The sequence below is a fragment of the Agelaius phoeniceus genome, chromosome 6, assembly GCF_051311805.1.
Source record: "Agelaius phoeniceus isolate bAgePho1 chromosome 6, bAgePho1.hap1, whole genome shotgun sequence".
Taxonomy (NCBI): Eukaryota; Metazoa; Chordata; class Aves; order Passeriformes; family Icteridae; genus Agelaius; species Agelaius phoeniceus.
The window spans coordinates 51,898,512-51,915,874 of record NC_135270.1 but is presented as its reverse complement, the minus strand read 5'-3'; the positions used below and the strand labels follow the sequence as shown (position 1 = coordinate 51,915,874).

The 17,363-nt window shown below is 47.8% G+C and overlaps 1 protein-coding gene across 1 annotated transcript; it reads right to left on the bottom strand.

Annotated features, from left to right (window-relative positions):
• Positions 1–8,049: 8,049 nt before the first annotated feature.
• Positions 8,050–17,363, bottom strand: LOC129121873 (extracellular tyrosine-protein kinase PKDCC-like). The gene is made up of 7 exons (XM_054635383.2): positions 16,433–17,363; positions 16,134–16,256; positions 13,675–13,946; positions 12,433–12,512; positions 12,234–12,338; positions 10,901–11,077; positions 8,050–8,915 (listed from the first exon to the last, which is right to left on the bottom strand). Exons 1-7 carry the CDS (start codon positions 17,270–17,272, stop codon positions 8,812–8,814), a joined length of 1,701 nt encoding a protein of 566 aa, XP_054491358.2. The 5' UTR covers positions 17,273–17,363; the 3' UTR covers positions 8,050–8,811.

Genomic DNA, 17,363 nt, shown 5'->3' with positions numbered 1-17,363 from the left:
GTGTCTGTGTGTCCGTGTGTGTCTCTGTGTGTCCGTGTGTGTGTCTGTGTGTCTGTGTGTCTGTGTGTGACTGTCACGGGACAGTCAGGAGAGCATCAGAGATGAGTGCAGTTCTGTGCAGTGCTGAGCAAGAGTGAGTGCAGGGCAGATTCAGTTTAGATACAATGTACACAGTGTAGTATAATTAGGTCATTAATTAGGCTCCTGATGATGGAGTCAGAGGCATCATTCTCTCTCCCTCACCAAGATCAGAGTCACCTTTGACTGACAATACAACAGGGGGCCATGGGCACGTGGCTGTGGAGAGCCTCAGCTTCCTCACACAGACAGCCCTGGAGCCCAGCTTGGTGGCACCCAGGCAGCTGCTCTTGGCCAAGCTGGCTCACAGGAAGGCCCCAGTGGCTGCTCAGGAGCTGGGGTACACATGGAACCTGTTCCTTTCAGGGAACCTGCACAGGTAGCCGGGGCATATCTGAGGCATCTTGAAATCCAGCTGAAGCTTGAAATCCATCTCTGCTGAAGCAACAATGGAACATGCATGAAATGGGATGTCTGGGCTAGGCTGAAGCAAGGTGCACCCTTCCAGCACCAACTCCTAAGATGGCTTAAGAAACAGAGAAACAGCCTCGTCTGGAGATGCAAATGCATGGGCACCAATCTGCTCTGCACTGATCCAGCAGATTGAGGCAGGGCAGAGCTGTTGTGCCCATCCAAGGGATGTGCAGGCAGGCAATGGCTCCAGATGCTCTTGGAATAGGCCATGGCAGTTGTGCAGACACCAACTCACTCCCAGGACTGTATGGATAGCTGTGCCACACTTGAAATGCTAAAAAACAACCAGATATTTGTCTTTTGAAAATAAATGTCTTTCTGGAAAGCAACAAACAGCACTAAAACAAGTGACTCAGAAGCCTGTCACTTTCCAAGTCCATAGGCATGGTGCAGCTGGACAGCAGCTCCCAGGCAGGGCCCAGCAGATGCTTTCACCTTGCTGAGCCCTGGGATCGGGGTGAGGCTTGGGGACAGCACAGGACCCAGCCATGGCTGTGGGAAGCACTGAGGCAAACCCCCCCAGTGTGAGATTCACACCCAGTGTGTGGGGTTTGACAGGTCTGCCACTTTGCAGAGCCAGGCTCTGGCCCCTGGTGAGTACAATGACAAAAGGACAGATGCTGCCAGACTGCTTGGCCTTGCTGTTGCTGCAATGGCAATGACACTAGACTCAGAAACTTGGCAGCTCTGGAAGAGAAGTCCTAGTTCCTTGTCCTGCCCACAGGACTGTGGCTCTCCCCCAAAAGCATGAGACCATCTGGGTTTCTTGATGATATTTCCAGTCCCAAGAGAAAGAAGAAGCCCCAGGAAATGCTGGCTTTGAAACGCATTTGAAATAAGTTTGCACCTCTCTGGTTGGGAGAGTTTGAATATTTTGGCCACACATTTGCAGTGCCTGACACCCCCCCACACACACCTGGGGGGGGTCAGGCATCCTGCATCCTTTCCCCCCTTCAGAGCCCCTTTTGCTCAGAGTGGGGAAGCGAAACAGTCTGACTTGGCAAATAACTTGCTATGAAAATGATGAATTCAAGAGCACGTGGAGCTTGTGGTTGAAAAAACCCGCCTGATCAGCAGAACTTTCCTCTCTCAGCATCTAAGGGCAGATTTAGTCTCAAGGCCAAGCTGCCATGTGGTTATAAAATAGAAGCAGGCCTGAAGAACTGATCTAACTTTCTTCAATTGTCTGTGTATCTTTAATCATGTTCACCACTTAAAATGCAGCAGAGCTGGCAGCTGATAATTAGACTGAGCCTGCAGCAGCATGGCCACTGGCCAGATCACATGGCTCCTTTCATCTGCATATTTATGCATTTAAAGGAGAGGAAAACTTTCATAACATTTTAATAACTAGGTTTTTCTGAAACCATAAATCCAGTCCTCTGGGCTTAGCCTACACTCTCCTTCTGATCTCACATGAGTGGAAGAGGGTGGGGTGTTTTGTTTGTTCTCCCTATTCTTTTCCTGAGCATGAACGTGCAAAGCTCAGCCTCTCCAGCGTGGGGTCCTCTGCAGGGTGGGAGGGTCAGGCAAGGTAAAACTGCACTTCTAAGCATGAAGGCAAAACTTTGATTTGGTTCCTGGCGTGGGAACAATTCCCCTTTCCCAAGATAGCTCATCTACAGACTAGCAGGAATGAAGCTGCTTTGCTAAACAATGGCTCCAAACAAAGAATTCCTGATATCTGTATTTCAAACAGAAGCTCCAGCACATGTTGGCTGATGCTTTTCTTAGCACATCACCATCAGATTCAGGCCTAGGACAGTGGTCCTTCAGATCATGAGCTGAAAAGATGTCAAAGCACGGGGAGCTGGTCCCAGTCCCGCCCACCCCTGGCTCTGTGGCTGCAGGAGCTGTTTCCATTCCATGCCAGAGACAGCCATGGGTGGGCTGAGTCCCACCATGAGGGGCCTCCACTCCTCCATGGCCAGATCCCAGGCACTGCCTGCAGCCACTGCCTTATCTCTTGCTGGGGAAGAGTCAGGGCAATGCTGTGAGGTGCTGTCGTGGGGGTGCTGGGTCCATCTCCTCTGCCTAAGGGTGGCAGCTCCCTTGGCAGCCTTGGTGACATCCTGCAGGGTCCTGCAGTGAGGCTTTGCAGACCATCCTCCCTCTCCCTGGAGGCATCACTGGCATGTGCACATGGGCTTTTCCATTAGCATGAAATGACAGCTTCTATCAGCACAAAAACAGAAGGTGAGGATGGGAGACTGATCCTTATGCTTCTGTGTTGTCTTAGTAAGATGGAGGAAGCACTGTTAAAATAACACTGATTCACAGTTTTCTTTCAAAGATGAAACACTCCGTTAAAATAAAATTTAAAACTCCTTAATGAGATGCAGTCCTTAAACACCATTACTTTTTTTAGGAAAAGTTAATAATTCTATGCTGAAAGCAGCTTCCACCAAAGGTTCTGTGGGTGAATCAAACAATATGTTGCTGATTTATAAGGGTCTTGATAGAGGTTTTAGTTGTTGTTTTCATATAGCAAGCAAACAAAGAAATCAATCTCAATGATTAGGCAATTTCCAGAGTACATCTTCACCTGCTCTTTAGCAGTGCCAGTAAAACTGTGGGTTTTGACACAACTCTGGGGTTCAAGTGAATTTAGGTGGGTGCCATTGCTTCGTTTCAGAGGTAATGTTAGTTTTGCTAGACAAATTGAAAGAGTCAAGCCCAGAAAAATGCAAACCATGGCATTAACTCCACTGGGAGGGACAATGGTTTGTTTCTTGTGTTTTTAAAGAATCAGAACAAACAAACAAGATTAATTAGGAGTGGGAGTAAATGACTCCCTCCCCAAGTGAATGAGGAACAGCACTGGACAGGACAGAGCAGCAGTGCCAGAATATTTCTTGACATTTTCCACTGGAGGTCCAAGAGAATTCCCTTTGTGCTCCAGTGTTTCCAAGGCATTCATAAAGCACCTCTCCATCCATCTGTTGTGATGATAAACTTGTGTCCTTAGGTTGCATTATCAAGTTTTTAATCTAAACCTGAGCTCTCTGATCTGTCATCTGAAGTAGTGAGGGAATTTGCAGCAGGGTTTTTCCCAGCAAAGAAAAACAATTCACTTGCTAAAGATGTTATGTGGGAGATATAAGTCACAGATACAAGAATCTGAAAATTTGGGTGTTTGTTTTGTAATTTTGGGGGTTGCTGGTCTTTAGCTTAGTTTTGAGGCAATATCTTACATTTCCAGTACTGGAAGTAGGACAACAGATTTTAGCCAAAAGTCCACTTGAGACTCCTATTGATTTTGATGAGGTTTGAGGATAAATGCTGACAAATGTAACATAATGTCAGAATTTGCATTTTCCTAAGCTTTGTCTAGACTTGGATTTGGAGGGTGGTATGCACCATGTGACATACAATGTAGTTAAGGCAATGTGATTTTAATGGACAGCTTTAAAGTTGGTTGTTTTTCAGGAAGCTATTACTACATTGTATTTAGCACTTGCTAATTTAGAAACCATCGATGGTAAATGAAAAGAGAGGTTACAAATCAAAGGCAGGCTGATCTTGTGGTTGCACCTTTCAGATGTGGCCTCCTGCTGCACACAGGGCTATTTCACCTCTGACAGAACAGAAATAAGGGCTCTCAAATAGAATAATAGGGCTCTCAAATAGAAATAAGGGTTCTCAAAATAGAAATAAGCCCTATATGGTACTACTTCCTCAGAGAAGTGGTGGAATCACTGTCCCTGGAAGTGTTAAAACACATGTGACACCTAGGGACATGGTTTAGTAGTGGACCTGGCAGGGCTGGATTAATAGCTGGGCTTAAGATGACCTTAGAGGTCTTTCCCAACCTCAGTGATTCTGTGATTCCATGTGTTGGCTGTAAGAGGCAGTGGGGCCATGTGTGGGTGTTGGGGGTGTGGGTCTACAAGGGGTTAACAAGTAGGTGTGCTGGGATGGCACCTGGGGAGCAGGAGTGAATGACAGGACAGAGACATTGAGTGTGCAGGCTTTAGGCACAGATTTGGGCTTGGGGGACAGCAGTGGTTGTGGTCCCTGGAGCAGAGAGGGTGAGGCTGTTGTGGCCATGGGTGCACTGAAGGGACAGCATCCTGTGCCCAGAAAGTCCCAGAATATGAATTTCTTAAAATACTACCAGCATCTCCAGCTCCTCCACAGCTCTGCCAAGAAGTCTCCTCTACCAGTAACCCCAGAACTTTTGCCATCTGGGTTGGCCAGCTAGGCAGGCTGAGGCTCTGAAGGCACAAGCCCTTGCCTGGAGCTCTCACACAGAGCCAGGGGCTGAATTCCAAGCAGAGGAGTCTGACAGCTGTTCCCTTCAGCTATCACCCATCCTTGGTACACCCAGACCTGTTTGATGGAACCTGATACATTTTCCAATAGCCAAGAACTATAATTCAGGGAAAATCCACCATCCTGAACTAAGCAGATGCTGCACAGGAGGCAGAGGGGCTCACAGTTACCTCTCATAAAATTCTCTTCTGTGAATTTTCCCATCTCCACATTGCTGGTGGTGACACGTTGATACTCTGGGACAGTGGGACCAAGGGGAAAGATTGCTCCAAGTACTACAGTTAGCAGGAATTGTCCCCTGTGAAGTCCTACCAATCCATCATGAGGGGCCATTATGGATACTGGAGTTACACTTCACTCACTACTCAAACTGGAGCCCAAACCCAGCCCTTTCAACCCAGCAGAACCAAAGTGCTCTGACTTCCAGCCACAAAATTCAGTGCTTGGTACACCAATTTATAGATGTCCTCACAGAAATCAGTGTTAATCCAGATGTGTCATTTGGGCCTCCAGCTGACTGTGACAGATTTCTCTTTTCTTTCCCTAAATTAATTTGAAATTTCATCTTAGTGTTGTTTACAGCATCAAAGTTTGCAGAATATGCCATGTCAAAATAGAGGTATGACACTCATTGGTACTTGAACCCTGCCTGATGCATCAAGAGTTGATTTTTCATTACTGGGTTCTGTGTCCCTCACTCTGCTTTTCAATCTGTCATGCAGTCACTGGTCATGTAAATGTCTGTGCAAACATACTGAACATGAGTAATGCATCATCTGTTATTACAATACAGAATTAATTAAGAGTATGAAAGTTTTTGTCTAAAAAAAATACCTATGGAGGAAACATTTTCATATCCATTCTCTCCTAAAGGCAGCATCCTTTGGGAAGATGTGATAGACACATTTAGGTAAATATCATTCCTCCAGCACACATGGTTTCCATTGCAATTGATCCCCTGCTGTTTCCTTCCAAGCACTTTCCTCTGTTACATAATTCCACAATGGTGACTGAAATACTGATCAGCGATAGAGAGACAAATGGACTCCAGCAACTGGGAGTTTTAAATGTTTATATCTGAGGTTTTATGGACTGTAGTTACTGAAATACAGTTTTTAGGCATGCACTGAAATTTTCAGTGGCATTGAAAGTCTGAATTCGCTTGAGTTATAATTTAGTAAAGGGATAGAATGAATAAAGGCTGACTGAGTGAGATGAGACTTAAAGACAGTGCACTACAAAGCAGCACATGGGCCCAAAAGTTGTGTAGAAGATGCTTCCTCCTGTAGGCTCCCCTTAGGGCTGGGAACAGCTTGGGTGCTTCACACAGACCCAGCACTGAGCCATGTGTGAGCTGCCTGAAACTTGGGGGTCACAAGCTTCTCACTGCAAAATAGCAGAGAAAAAATCCCACATGCTTTTAAACTGGCACAACCATTGGTAAAAGTTTCTCAGCAGAAAATAACAGCAAGAAGCTGGGAAAAAGCAGGGTGGGAATTGCTTTTCCCAGTGACTGTTTCCTCAAATGCATGTCAAATACAGCTCTAGATGTGGCAACTTCTTAGTGTCTAGCACATGAACAGCATTGGTCATAAAGGTATGTTTGTGTCCTGGCTACTTCTTTGTGGCAGCCAGATAAATTAGGGTTCATGCTGTAAGAATGTGCTTACTCCTTTGCACAGGGTGGTCTAAATGTCCTACAAAAGCCACTTTCTATGGCAACAGCAAACCAAGCACTGTAATTCTTTAAAGCCTAGCTTCCCTTTTTCTTTATGTTTTTATTATTATTATTGTTTGTTAATCACTGTGTGCTCAAAACTTTCAAGACATGATCAGTGGTCTCTTGTGCCAGGCTCTAACTGCAGGTCTGATGCTGGAAGCTGCATTTATACAAGTGACACTGGCACTCCCTGCAACTTCACCATCTGCTGAGGGGCTGCACGTGACTGGCAGCACCCCTGCAATGAGTACTTGACAGAGAAACCCACCACGTGAAAGAAGCATCACACGACTGAAATACACAATGTTCTTTTTACCAGGAGAAATTTTTAAAATGGGAATGTCTTTCTAACACAAACTGGAACCACTTCAACTTTTGCATTTTGTTTCTTCCTCTCTGAAACAACCCCAGGTTGGCCCTTGCATGGCCCTGCTTTGGGGGAACTACTTCTGCTGTGTATCTCAGGAGGCTGGGAGACATGGAATAAACCCCCTTTACCTCTTGCTAGTGTAGAGCACAGCAGGTGTCTGAAGCCCTGCTCACTGGGTGGGTGTCAAACAATAGCAGCCCCCTGGCAGGACCTTCCCTTCAACTTCCACAGGACCCACTGGAATGGAGAGAAGGGTCTGTCCCTGCCCATTTAAAAAGCTTTGCTGTCACAAAGCCTCCAGCAATGTCATCACAAGAGCCTTCTTGCTGTGCTAACTAGGAATTCTCACTAACTGATATCACCATCGACTCCCCCAGCCCCAGAGGAAGCAGCAGGGGCTCAGTGCATGAGAAAGACACCATGCAAAGGCATTGCTGTGGGTTAATCAAGTACTAATGAGCTGAAAGATGGGCTCCTGCACTAGGAGAGACCATCAAAAACACAGCATGACTCCAGGCAAGAGCTGCAGCATCTTCAGTGCAGGGGTGCCCCAGCTGCAGCAAGGTCCCACCCGAAATGGCTGCACGGTTCCTGCATGTCCCAAAAGCTGCAATTTCCCGTGTGGGACAAGCAGAAAGCAATGTGGCATCACACTGTTTGTTGTAGTGTGGCTCCTCTGCACAAAGCTAGGGGCCTTCCCCAGGAGGCATGAGGTCAGTGGTGATTTAGGCTTTCCCTCCAGAAGAGGTCCTGGACAGTCACTGCTCCCAGGGACTCCCAGCAGTGGCACATTACACTGTCATCTCTTTCAGTCTGAAATTATACTAACCCCAGCTATTCTTCAGAGGCCACATCTACAGTTTTAGCAAAGAGAGTTGCAGGAGGCTCTTGGGACCCCACTGTCTCCTCTATGCTCAGAAGCCTGCAAGTGCAGCCACAGTGTCCTTCAGGACCGACGTGTCCAAGGGGGCTCAGGAACATTCATAGATTGCTTGGAGCACTCACAGGCTGGCCTCAGGAGTGGGTAACAATGCTAGGTGAGCTGAAGGTAGGAAACACTGGCATTTCTTCATTTGGTTACAGTAAAGACTTAGGCAATTAAAAAAAACCCAAAAAACTTCTCACAGCATACTTAGAATAAACAGTCATTCTTTATCATACAAAGGCACATCTTACATATAAATAATTTGAATGTCTCGCTCTTTCATGGAAAGTAACAGAGAAAAACCTTCAAGGTTGATACATGGGAGCTGGTATTAGAAATCACATAGGATCAACCCCAAATCCTGCATCCAAACACAGAGATATTTGGGTCCAGTGTTGACCTGTACACCACTTCCCTCCCCTGCATGGAAGGAACTGAATCAGGACCCTCCTTGGAGGACCACCCCCATCATCAACCTCTGGGTACAGATCCCAACCCTGCAACCTTGGCCTCATCACTGAAATCCAGTCCTTTACATTTGCAGTAGTAAGAAAACCCAGTTTGTAGCTGCAGAAAGAGCTGTTGCCTTCTCCAAAGTGCATCATCTGTAGATTTTTGGAGGTGACTGAAATAACTAAGCCTACCCAAGCCGGATCCCTTGCAGCTATTTCTATTTCTTGGCTGACAAGCTGGCCAAAGCAGCAAAGCTAAGTATTGCACAGTCTAGCAACATCTGACTAAAACTGAGACCATTTATGTGGAACAGCAGTGTGGGAACAGAAAAGAAGCTAGTGGAGCAGCAAAGAGAAATTTGAGCTTTGATCAAGGAGACAGCAGCATTTGACTCTATCTGAGCTGGCAAGGAGATCCCATGCCAAAGCAAAATAAAACATGTCATTCTTTCCAGCAGATGAAATTCTGCCCAGCAGTTTGTTCCTCCCAGGATCATTTTATGTGATCTCATTGTCTTTAAAGTCTTTCCCCCGAGGAAGCTGAACGTTTAATATAGACCACGGCGTTAGTATCCGGTACTAAATCAGTCCAGCTACTCTGGAATGAGGCGAGTGGGCGTCCTGGAAAGGAAATAAAAATGCAAGTTTAATAGAGGAGAGAGATTCACCTTGACCCATGCTATTTATTGCAAAAGGCACAGGAACACACTGCTTGCTCAATGGAGGGTCACTCTGCCCTGCCATAGATGTGTTTTGCACTCCCAGTAAATTCCAGATGCTCAGAGTGTGCACAAGGAATGCATCATCCAACCCCAGAGGCTTTTACATCTTGCTTTGCTTTACCAAGCAGCCTTAGGAGAGACCAGCACATTCCCACAGCTCTCATTAATCCAGCTGGAAAACTTAGGCACCTGGCATTTCAGCCACACAGTTCTGGCATCCTTGGCTGCGAAGATGAGCCATGAAACTGCAAGGAAGAAAAAAGTCAGGAAGGGAAGCACTAAAAACCTCAGGCATGGTGCAGGATGTCAGGGATCAGCACCCTAGCAAGGCACTGCAGAAAGGGTCCCTGTCCCAGTGCTTCTCCTGCATCCTCACCATGGTTTCAAGCAGGATTCCTTCCAGGCAGACACTGCACAGAGCACTAAGAGCTGCCCTGTGAGGAAGCCAGATGTCCTGTGTTAGGCACAACTCACACAATCCATTGCTGGTGTGGAACTTGGTGGCTCAAAGAGATTTATGTTGCATCCGTGTAAAGGCTCTTACGTAACTAGTTTGCCACATGCCAATTGCAGACAAGCCCTCAGAAAAGCTGCATTTTTGATAGTTTAGGGGGTTTTTTAAAATGTCATGTGAACTGACAAAACATGATCCTTCAGCATCATTGTGAGTGAAAACACTCATTTACCTCATTTAGTGTTTTACTTCAAGAAACAATTTAGCCCACGCTTGAAGTGTCAGCTAAATGAGATAATTTAAAATAATTCTGAAAACATGCTAACTGTAAGAGGCTATAATCAGAGCTAATTACAGGGACATTCTGGAAATCCCTTGGCTTGGGGCTTTCGTTTTGATAAAGGGGATAACAACTTGTAAGCTATGATTCTTTTAATTATAACAATAGTAACCACCTTCTTTTACACAGCCTCTTTCATCTCTAAAATCCCCACAGCTCTGCAAACTATACATACCACAGGGATTGTTTAGCCTAACAGCAAAGTGAAGCCATCTCTGCAAGAAATGAGTAAGTGTTTAACAATACCTGGCAGTCCTGAGCAAAATTTGTAGAGGAAAAAAGGTGCAGAGGGAGAACATAATTGCTCTTGTGTCTCCTTACAAACACTCAGGGGATTTCTGGATGCCCACAGTGGCAGCCATCTGAGCTTGAGGATAAGGAAGGCAGCTTTTAGATGTGCCTGTAGGCTCAAGGCACTATGGAGGAAGGCAGCAGCACCTCGTGGCATCACCCTGTCACCCTGCCTGTCGGGACTCAGGACATCCCTCTGGGTGTCCAGAGTTGCTGGGACCCCTGCAGGGGGCTCAGAGACCCTGGCACACAGCCCAGAACACCTGTGGGCTTGTTTATGACCCATGGAGAAAATTGCCAGCTTTGTATGAAGACCTGAAAGCCACAGAAGTTTAATAATAAAGTTATCACTGGGATTTTGGGATTTTTGGGATTTTTAGAGTGGGGGTTTTGGGAACAAGATGGAAGGACTTGGGCGTGTCTAGCCTTTCTTCCTCTTCTTCTCTACCTCCATCTTCTGCTGTGATGCTGGCACTTTGGGATTGGTTTAGAATAGAATCCCACTGTCTAACATAGGTGATAGGTATTGGAAAGTGATTGTAAACATGTTATACATAGTTTGTACTATAAAGAGACAACACCGCCCCAAGGGCGGTCAGAGTGCCACTGGCTGTCCTGCTGAGCAGACCTCGGCTGGGCAGGAGAAAAACTTTTATAGATAAGATACAATAAACAACTCTGAGAGCGAAAACTGAAGAGCTCCGACTCATTCTTCAAATGCACGGGCCGCAACAGAGACTTTTCACACATCTCAGGGCTGCAATTAACTGCAGCACTCCCGAGGCCTGCCCAAGCTCACCTGTCCAGGTCCTGTGCTGGGTGACAATGAAGCTCTGACAGTGCAGCTGGGAGTTACAGATGGCAGCGGCCTCCTCGGCGCTGTGGATGGACAGCAGGCAGCCCAGGTGGCTGTAGGAGGGCCAGCACTTGTGGCCTTCTCCCTCCACCGTCCGGAAACCCTTCAGGGAGATGTAGTCTGGGGACAGAAAGAGGGTGTTTGGGAAAACACTCCAGGTGCACTCTCAGAAGCCAACCTCCAAACAGCCTCTCCTACAGCCCAGCCTCAAGAGCAGAAGCTTGTCACAGATCCAGCACCAAGCTACATGGGGCACGGACTGACCCACCCATCACGGTGCCACCCACAGGAACAGGAGACTGAGGAACCCCACTGGGGGACAGGGAGGTCTGATCCTGCTCCTGACAAAAGACCTGACAAAGAGACCTGACAAGCCTGAGCAGGTGCTGTTCAGGCTATTGTTCACTGACTGCTAGGAGTCTCTCCCCACCTTCCCACACCTCTAGGATGGTGATCCTTTTGGCACAGTACGAAGCCAATAGACAGGTGTTGTTGGAACATACCAGTAATTCCTGTTAAAGCTGCTGGTCCTTCCATGCAAATGACCAGATATCTTTGCTCATAACAGTGCAAATTATAGTTCTTTCACATGTAAAGAGATTTTCTTCTGCAAGCCACCATCACCCACCACCTCATGTGAATGCTCAGGAAAACACAAGCCACAGTAACCACTGGATTTTTGAAACTTCCTTTTGATCAGCCTCATCTCTACCACTGAATGGGTCCTTTTCAGAGGAATGAACCTCATAAAGGCACATCTATCCATCCACAGGTCCAACAGAAAGATCTTCAGAGAAAAGGAACTTAGAGGGCATGAAGGCTCCAGATAACCTGCCACACTCATCTTGGTGCTGTCACCTCCCCACTCTACGTTTCCATAATCTGTGCTCAGCAGACAAAAGCCACACAGTCAAATTGGAAGTTTGAATATCAGCCCAGAAAACTGACCTGTTGGTCCAAAGGATAAGGATATCCCAAGACAGAAGCTACTCAGTTTGCTATCCCAGAACACTGATGTTCATTATGAGAAGAGTATTTAGAAGCAGTGCAAACACATGTCCATGCAGATTGTCTGCACTGCTTTTACTTTGCAAAGCAGCACAACCATGCATAGCTTCCATGGGAAAAAAAACAACAAAAGCCTGATCAAAAAAGACACTTTTGGTGCTTTTTCTAGTGACTATAAACTACCTAAACCTAGGGGAGATCAGAATTTGACCAGTTACCAAGCGCCTTGCTCCCTCAGTAGTTACTTAGAGCATTCAAAATCAACTACCTTTTAAAAGAAGAGGTCTTTTCTGAAGATAGAGCCCAGACTTGTACAGATATAAAACCTTTTCAAAAGCTCTCAGGGTCTCATTTATTCCATATCGTAAATCACCTACATTTAAGGAAAAAGATGACAAAGATAAACAATTCCACGAAATATCATTTAGAGACTTCTAATAAAGAAGTTTATAAATATTAGCTGGTACCTGTTGCATTCAGAATATCACTCAAAAGGGGCTGCAAAGCTGGTGGTGCAGAGTGTGGCAAAAGATAGGTGAAAAAATACCTGCAAAAAATCCCACAGGCTGATTAGAATACAGTGCCTTCATTTCCCTGGTGATTAAGTTGTCTGCATTTTCCCGTGACTTGATTATCCATATGCAGCTAGTAAGTCTGCTTTGGTTACAAAGTTATGTTTGAGCACATCTTGGTGCCTCAGATGGTTCCTGTGAGTTGGGCTGAAAGCCTGGTCCTTGCTGCATGAAATCTACCTTGCAAAGCTTCATGCAATAAAGCTTCCCCTCATTCCCCTGGGCCATTTTTGTATACTAAGAAATGTATTTCCCACACACACCACACACAAAAAAAAAAAAAAAAAAAAAAAAAAAAAAAAAAAAAAAAAAAAAAAAGAGACCTGTATAAAAGAAGACTCACACAAGATCCTTCTCTTGCCCTGAAAAGGTTTGACCTTCTTATTGCCCCTGAAAAGTCAGGATGACTCATTTCCTGACCCTTCCACAAAATTCATGTCCTAGGGAACAAGTGCACAAGAGACAGGGGCAACTGCAAGGCTGCAATGATCTATGTAGGGATTTACCCTTTAGCACTGAATCCTGGAAATCCAGGCTCCCTTGCTAAGTCCTTCTGTGTAAATATCCAGCTGCCAAGGCTTCCCTCCAGGATGTGACCTGCCAAGCATCAGTGGTGAGCAAAAGTCCGTGAGTTTTCAGCTGTTGCCCACGTGAAGTGCTGCAGCAGCCTCATCCCCTTGCCTTTACCTGCCCTCTGCTCTCCCATAGGAGCCCACAGAGAGATTTGGAGATGAAGGGAAGCACTGGCCAGCCTGTTCCCAACAACAGGACTCAAAGCTGGTGGGGTTTGGCAGGTAGCCTGCACTGCCACTGCTTTCAGCAAGCACAGCCCGTGGATGTCAAGCACCAGGGTTTGTTTGGCAAACAGCAAATTTACAGGTGCAAGCTCTGGGGCAAGTTTTTAGAGGGTGTTGGGGAAAGGGAGCAGCAGAAGAAAGATGCCTTCATTCCCACCAGACAACAACTGCACTATTTTCCTGCCTTATAAGGAAAATAACTTGCTTCAAAGTGATTCTTAACAACCCTTTGACAGAGGTGAGGGGAATCACCACATGGAAGAAGAACAAGGTGCTAGAGGCTACATGGCAGGGCATGAGCTCAGCCACCCCAAATCTTCCCCCATGCAGCTGGACATACCGATACGCATTGAACAAATTCTTCTTTTCATTTATTCCTTCACATTTCCCAGCCATGGAGCACTTGAGAGGGAAACTTTTGGTAGGGAAGTCTATTGTGCAGTCATTATCTTCCTTGCAAGACAGCTCCTCGGTGCTGGCATCATCCATGTCTGTCACTTTTAGGTTTCCATCCACCATAACAAACTGCCTTGGCTGGAAATCCAAGAGGGCTATTGAACCCAGGGGGGAATGTGCCAAGTAAAACAGCAGTTTCACAAGACTCAGGCAAATCTGAGAAAGAGAAGATGAATATGCATGGAAAAAAACAGATGAAAAACAGCTATTAAATTGGAAGTAGAACAAAGGGGAGGGCATTCAATTAAATTAAAAGAGAAAAAAGGCATACAGAACTTAAAAGGTAATTATATGTATGCTACAAAATTTATTATCAACATTGCCACAGGATTTGACTGGTAAGTAGTTTAGCAACATTTTTTAAAAATGTGTGTACACAAAAAGAGACATTTACAGTTAGAAGAGCTAGAGGAGAAAGCTGTGAGGAAAACAATAGCAGTCTTCATGTTTCAGGAGCTATATTGATTTGCCAGTTGAAATCAGAAGGGTTTTTCCCAGCCTGGTATAAAATTAATAGATTCCCCTCCCTTCCCCCATGCTGCTCAATACAGACTGAGGCTCCATGGTCATTAATACCAGATTCATGCCTTGCTGCATCCCTCAGCAGTATGAATTTGGGCACACAATCATGCTTCTGAAGAATTAGTCAAGGCTTGCAATGTATTTATTGCCAGCTTTTTTGCTTTTATGACAACTTTCTGGCAGCAGTGAAAGGCCAGACAATACCTGACCCAGCAGAAAGCTTGGTAAACTATTTTTAAAAAAACAGAGCTAGAGAAGTGCATTTATACTGCACCAGCACTTTGCTCAAGCAGCATTTTGCAGCAGTTTTCATTCAGTATCAGGAGCCCTGGCATCAGACAAAGTGCATCCTCAGCTGGGTGTGCCAGGCAGCCCCACGTCACCCCTCGCCACTGCCGATAGCGATCTGTGCAGGCGCGAGGGATTTTTCCCTTGGAACAGCTCGCACCATCCCTGGTATCTGATGTGGCTCATAACAAGGGAATCCCGCATGTTTAGACACCCTAATTAGGAAACAGGACTAGACAGTGCCAGGGTAAATTCTGAGTTAGTGTCTTCTGCAGTCAAGAGATTGTTAAAATCTCTAATGCCACCATACCAAACCTTACCACCAGCTAATCCAGCGTCATGGGAGACTTTGGCACGCTTAAGATGATGAGGTGCTAGGAAAGCTATGTAGAAGCCAGTATGGAATTGAAGAAAGTAAAACTCCCCAAGCCAAGAGAAATGACTGTGGAAGCTCTGATGCTATTTTAACTTGTTTAGGGAATCAATCATAAGAATCCCAGCTTTGCATCCCACAGCTGAGCGAGCGGTTGCCACACTCCCCCGCTGGCTCAGATGGCAAGGCTCCCCTTCAACATTCAGGACCACATGCAGACAGAAATTTTATTTTAGGACTTTTGTTGTGCTTTTATTTTGCCTAAAGCGTTTCTTGCTGACACTAAGATACCCTTGCTTTTTTACATGATGCCTTTTTTTTTGCCTCCTGGCACCCAAACAAGTAGTATTGAACCCCCTATAAGTAATTGAGCCCTTGAGGCAAACTGTAAAACAAGCTATAACCAAAGTAAGTGTCATGTCTCAAGTCATTTATATTCCTGGGGAGCATATGGGTCCCTGTGCAGGATGCCTAGGAGATGAACCAGATCTCACTAGAAGGGCTGCAATCCTAGCACCTGCAGCAGGACGAAAGCAATTTAGTAGCGATTTTACTACAATTCCTAAAGGGCCAAAATCAGAAACACCACATAAACACATGGTGAGGGTCAGCTTGCTCAGCTTGTTGCCTGGAACAGGTAACATACAGCAAACCACAGACTCGGAGCGTGGTGATGTGGCTTTCCCAAGTCAGACTCAGGTAGCCGAGGGGCATCCTGACCAAAGCCCTTTTGCATATATATATATATATATATATATATATATATATATATATATATATATATATATATATATATATATATATATATGTGTATATATATGTATAGGGAATATAAAGGCAAAACGAACGTTATCGCGTAATCGAAGGTATTAACCACCGCCCCAGCACCAAGTAGAATTTCGTGCCTATCTCCTCCCAGATGAAGTTCCTTTAACACCGCTCTACGGAGAAAGAAACTAACCGTGAGACACCAAGCTAGGGCTGTGTTAATGTGATTTTAAAGGAATGAAAGGAAACGATTTACAGACAATTTGCGGGATCAAACAGAGTGTCAGCAGGAGAATTCCGTTTGTCCCAGCGGTCACCACCGGCTCTTCGCCGGTTTGCCCAGTTTGTGGTCTAAAAGCGACTGATAAAACTCCTTTGCTTTGTTTTCTTACTTTAAATCTTTCCTCCCAGGGGGTCTGCAGGAGCTGAATCATCTCCAGCGGGGATCCCAGCTCCAGCATGGCTGTGACCCGTAGCTCAGCATCTCCGCTGTTGTCATAGCATTGGCCGTGCAGCTGCGGGAGAGCAGAAGCCACGGTCGGGGCGATGTCGCTGCCACTGCCAGCAGATCTCGGCCGCCCGAGGACAGCGTGGGCACCACGGGCGGACCGACTCAGCCCCGGCAGCGATTCCCCCGCCCGGCTCAGCCCCGGCAGCGCCTCCCGCATCCCCCCGCCCCGCCGTGCCGTACCTTGACGATGCCGGGGTGCTGCAGGCGCTGCAGCAGCGTCACCTCCTTGAGCAGCTTGTAGGCGGCCAGGCGGCGGCAGCCGGCCGGAGCCCCGTACCGCTGCACGCAGCGCCGCACCTCCCGGCCCGCCCCGTGCACCGACTTGAGCGCCACCGTGCCCCCGCCCGCCAGCGCCGCCCGCGCCACCACCTTGGTGAAGCCCCAGCCCAGCACGCTGACGGCCGTGGCCCGGCTCAGGTCGCCGCAGCCCAGCCCCGCCGCGGCCGCCGCCTCCCCGCCGCCCGCCACCGCCTCCAGCCGCCGCAGGTCGCGCCGCCTCTGCCGCAGCTCCTCCCGCAAGCCCGGCGGCAGCAGCAGCGGCGGCGAGAAGCCCGGCTGCGCCTCACCGCCACCGCGGCCGGCCGGCAGCGCCGGGAGCGCCAGCAGCGCCAGCAGCGCCAGGGCCGGCAGCGCCAGCAGCGCGGCCGCGCTCAGCCGAGCTCCGCGCCGCGCCCGCCCCGCCGCTGCCGCCATGGAGAGCGGGGCCGCCCGCCCGGCTCCCGCCGCTGCGCGCCCGGCTCTGCCGCTCTGCCGCCCGCGCTCCGCCGCGCCGGGAAGCCGAGCGCCACCGAGGGGGCGTGTCGGGCCCCCGGCGCCCCCACCCCGCCCGCCCGGCCCGGCCCGGCCCGGCCCCGCGGGCGCACGGGGCAGCGGCGGCACGGACCGCCCAGGGAGGGGAGGCGGCGGTGGAGCAGCCTTAGCGGTTCTAGAGGAGGTGGCCCGGGGTGGGAACCGGAGCTGCCGGGTGCGAGCGGCACATCCCCGCAGACACCCGGCCACGCTCCAGCGACCGCTGTTCATAGCAGAACACGCGGGTTTCACGGGCGTGAATGTCGTCAGCCCTGCTAGAGGGTACCGCAGATTACAGCCGAGGGATGTACGACGGGTTAAA

Bases quoted from the DNA above. Each gene is read 5' to 3' on its own strand.
- LOC129121873 (XM_054635383.2), bottom strand. From the start codon at position 17,272: ATGAACAGCGGTCGCTGGAGCGTGGCCGGGTGTCTGCGGGGATGTGCC. The intron at 16,257-16,432 runs GTACGGCACGGC...GCTCTCCCGCAG, and splicing joins AGCACCCCGGCATCGTCAAG to CTGCACGGCCAATGCTATGA. The intron at 8,916-10,900 runs GTGAGCTTGGGC...TTTCCTTTCCAG, and splicing joins CCAGCACAGGACCTGGACAG to GACGCCCACTCGCCTCATTC.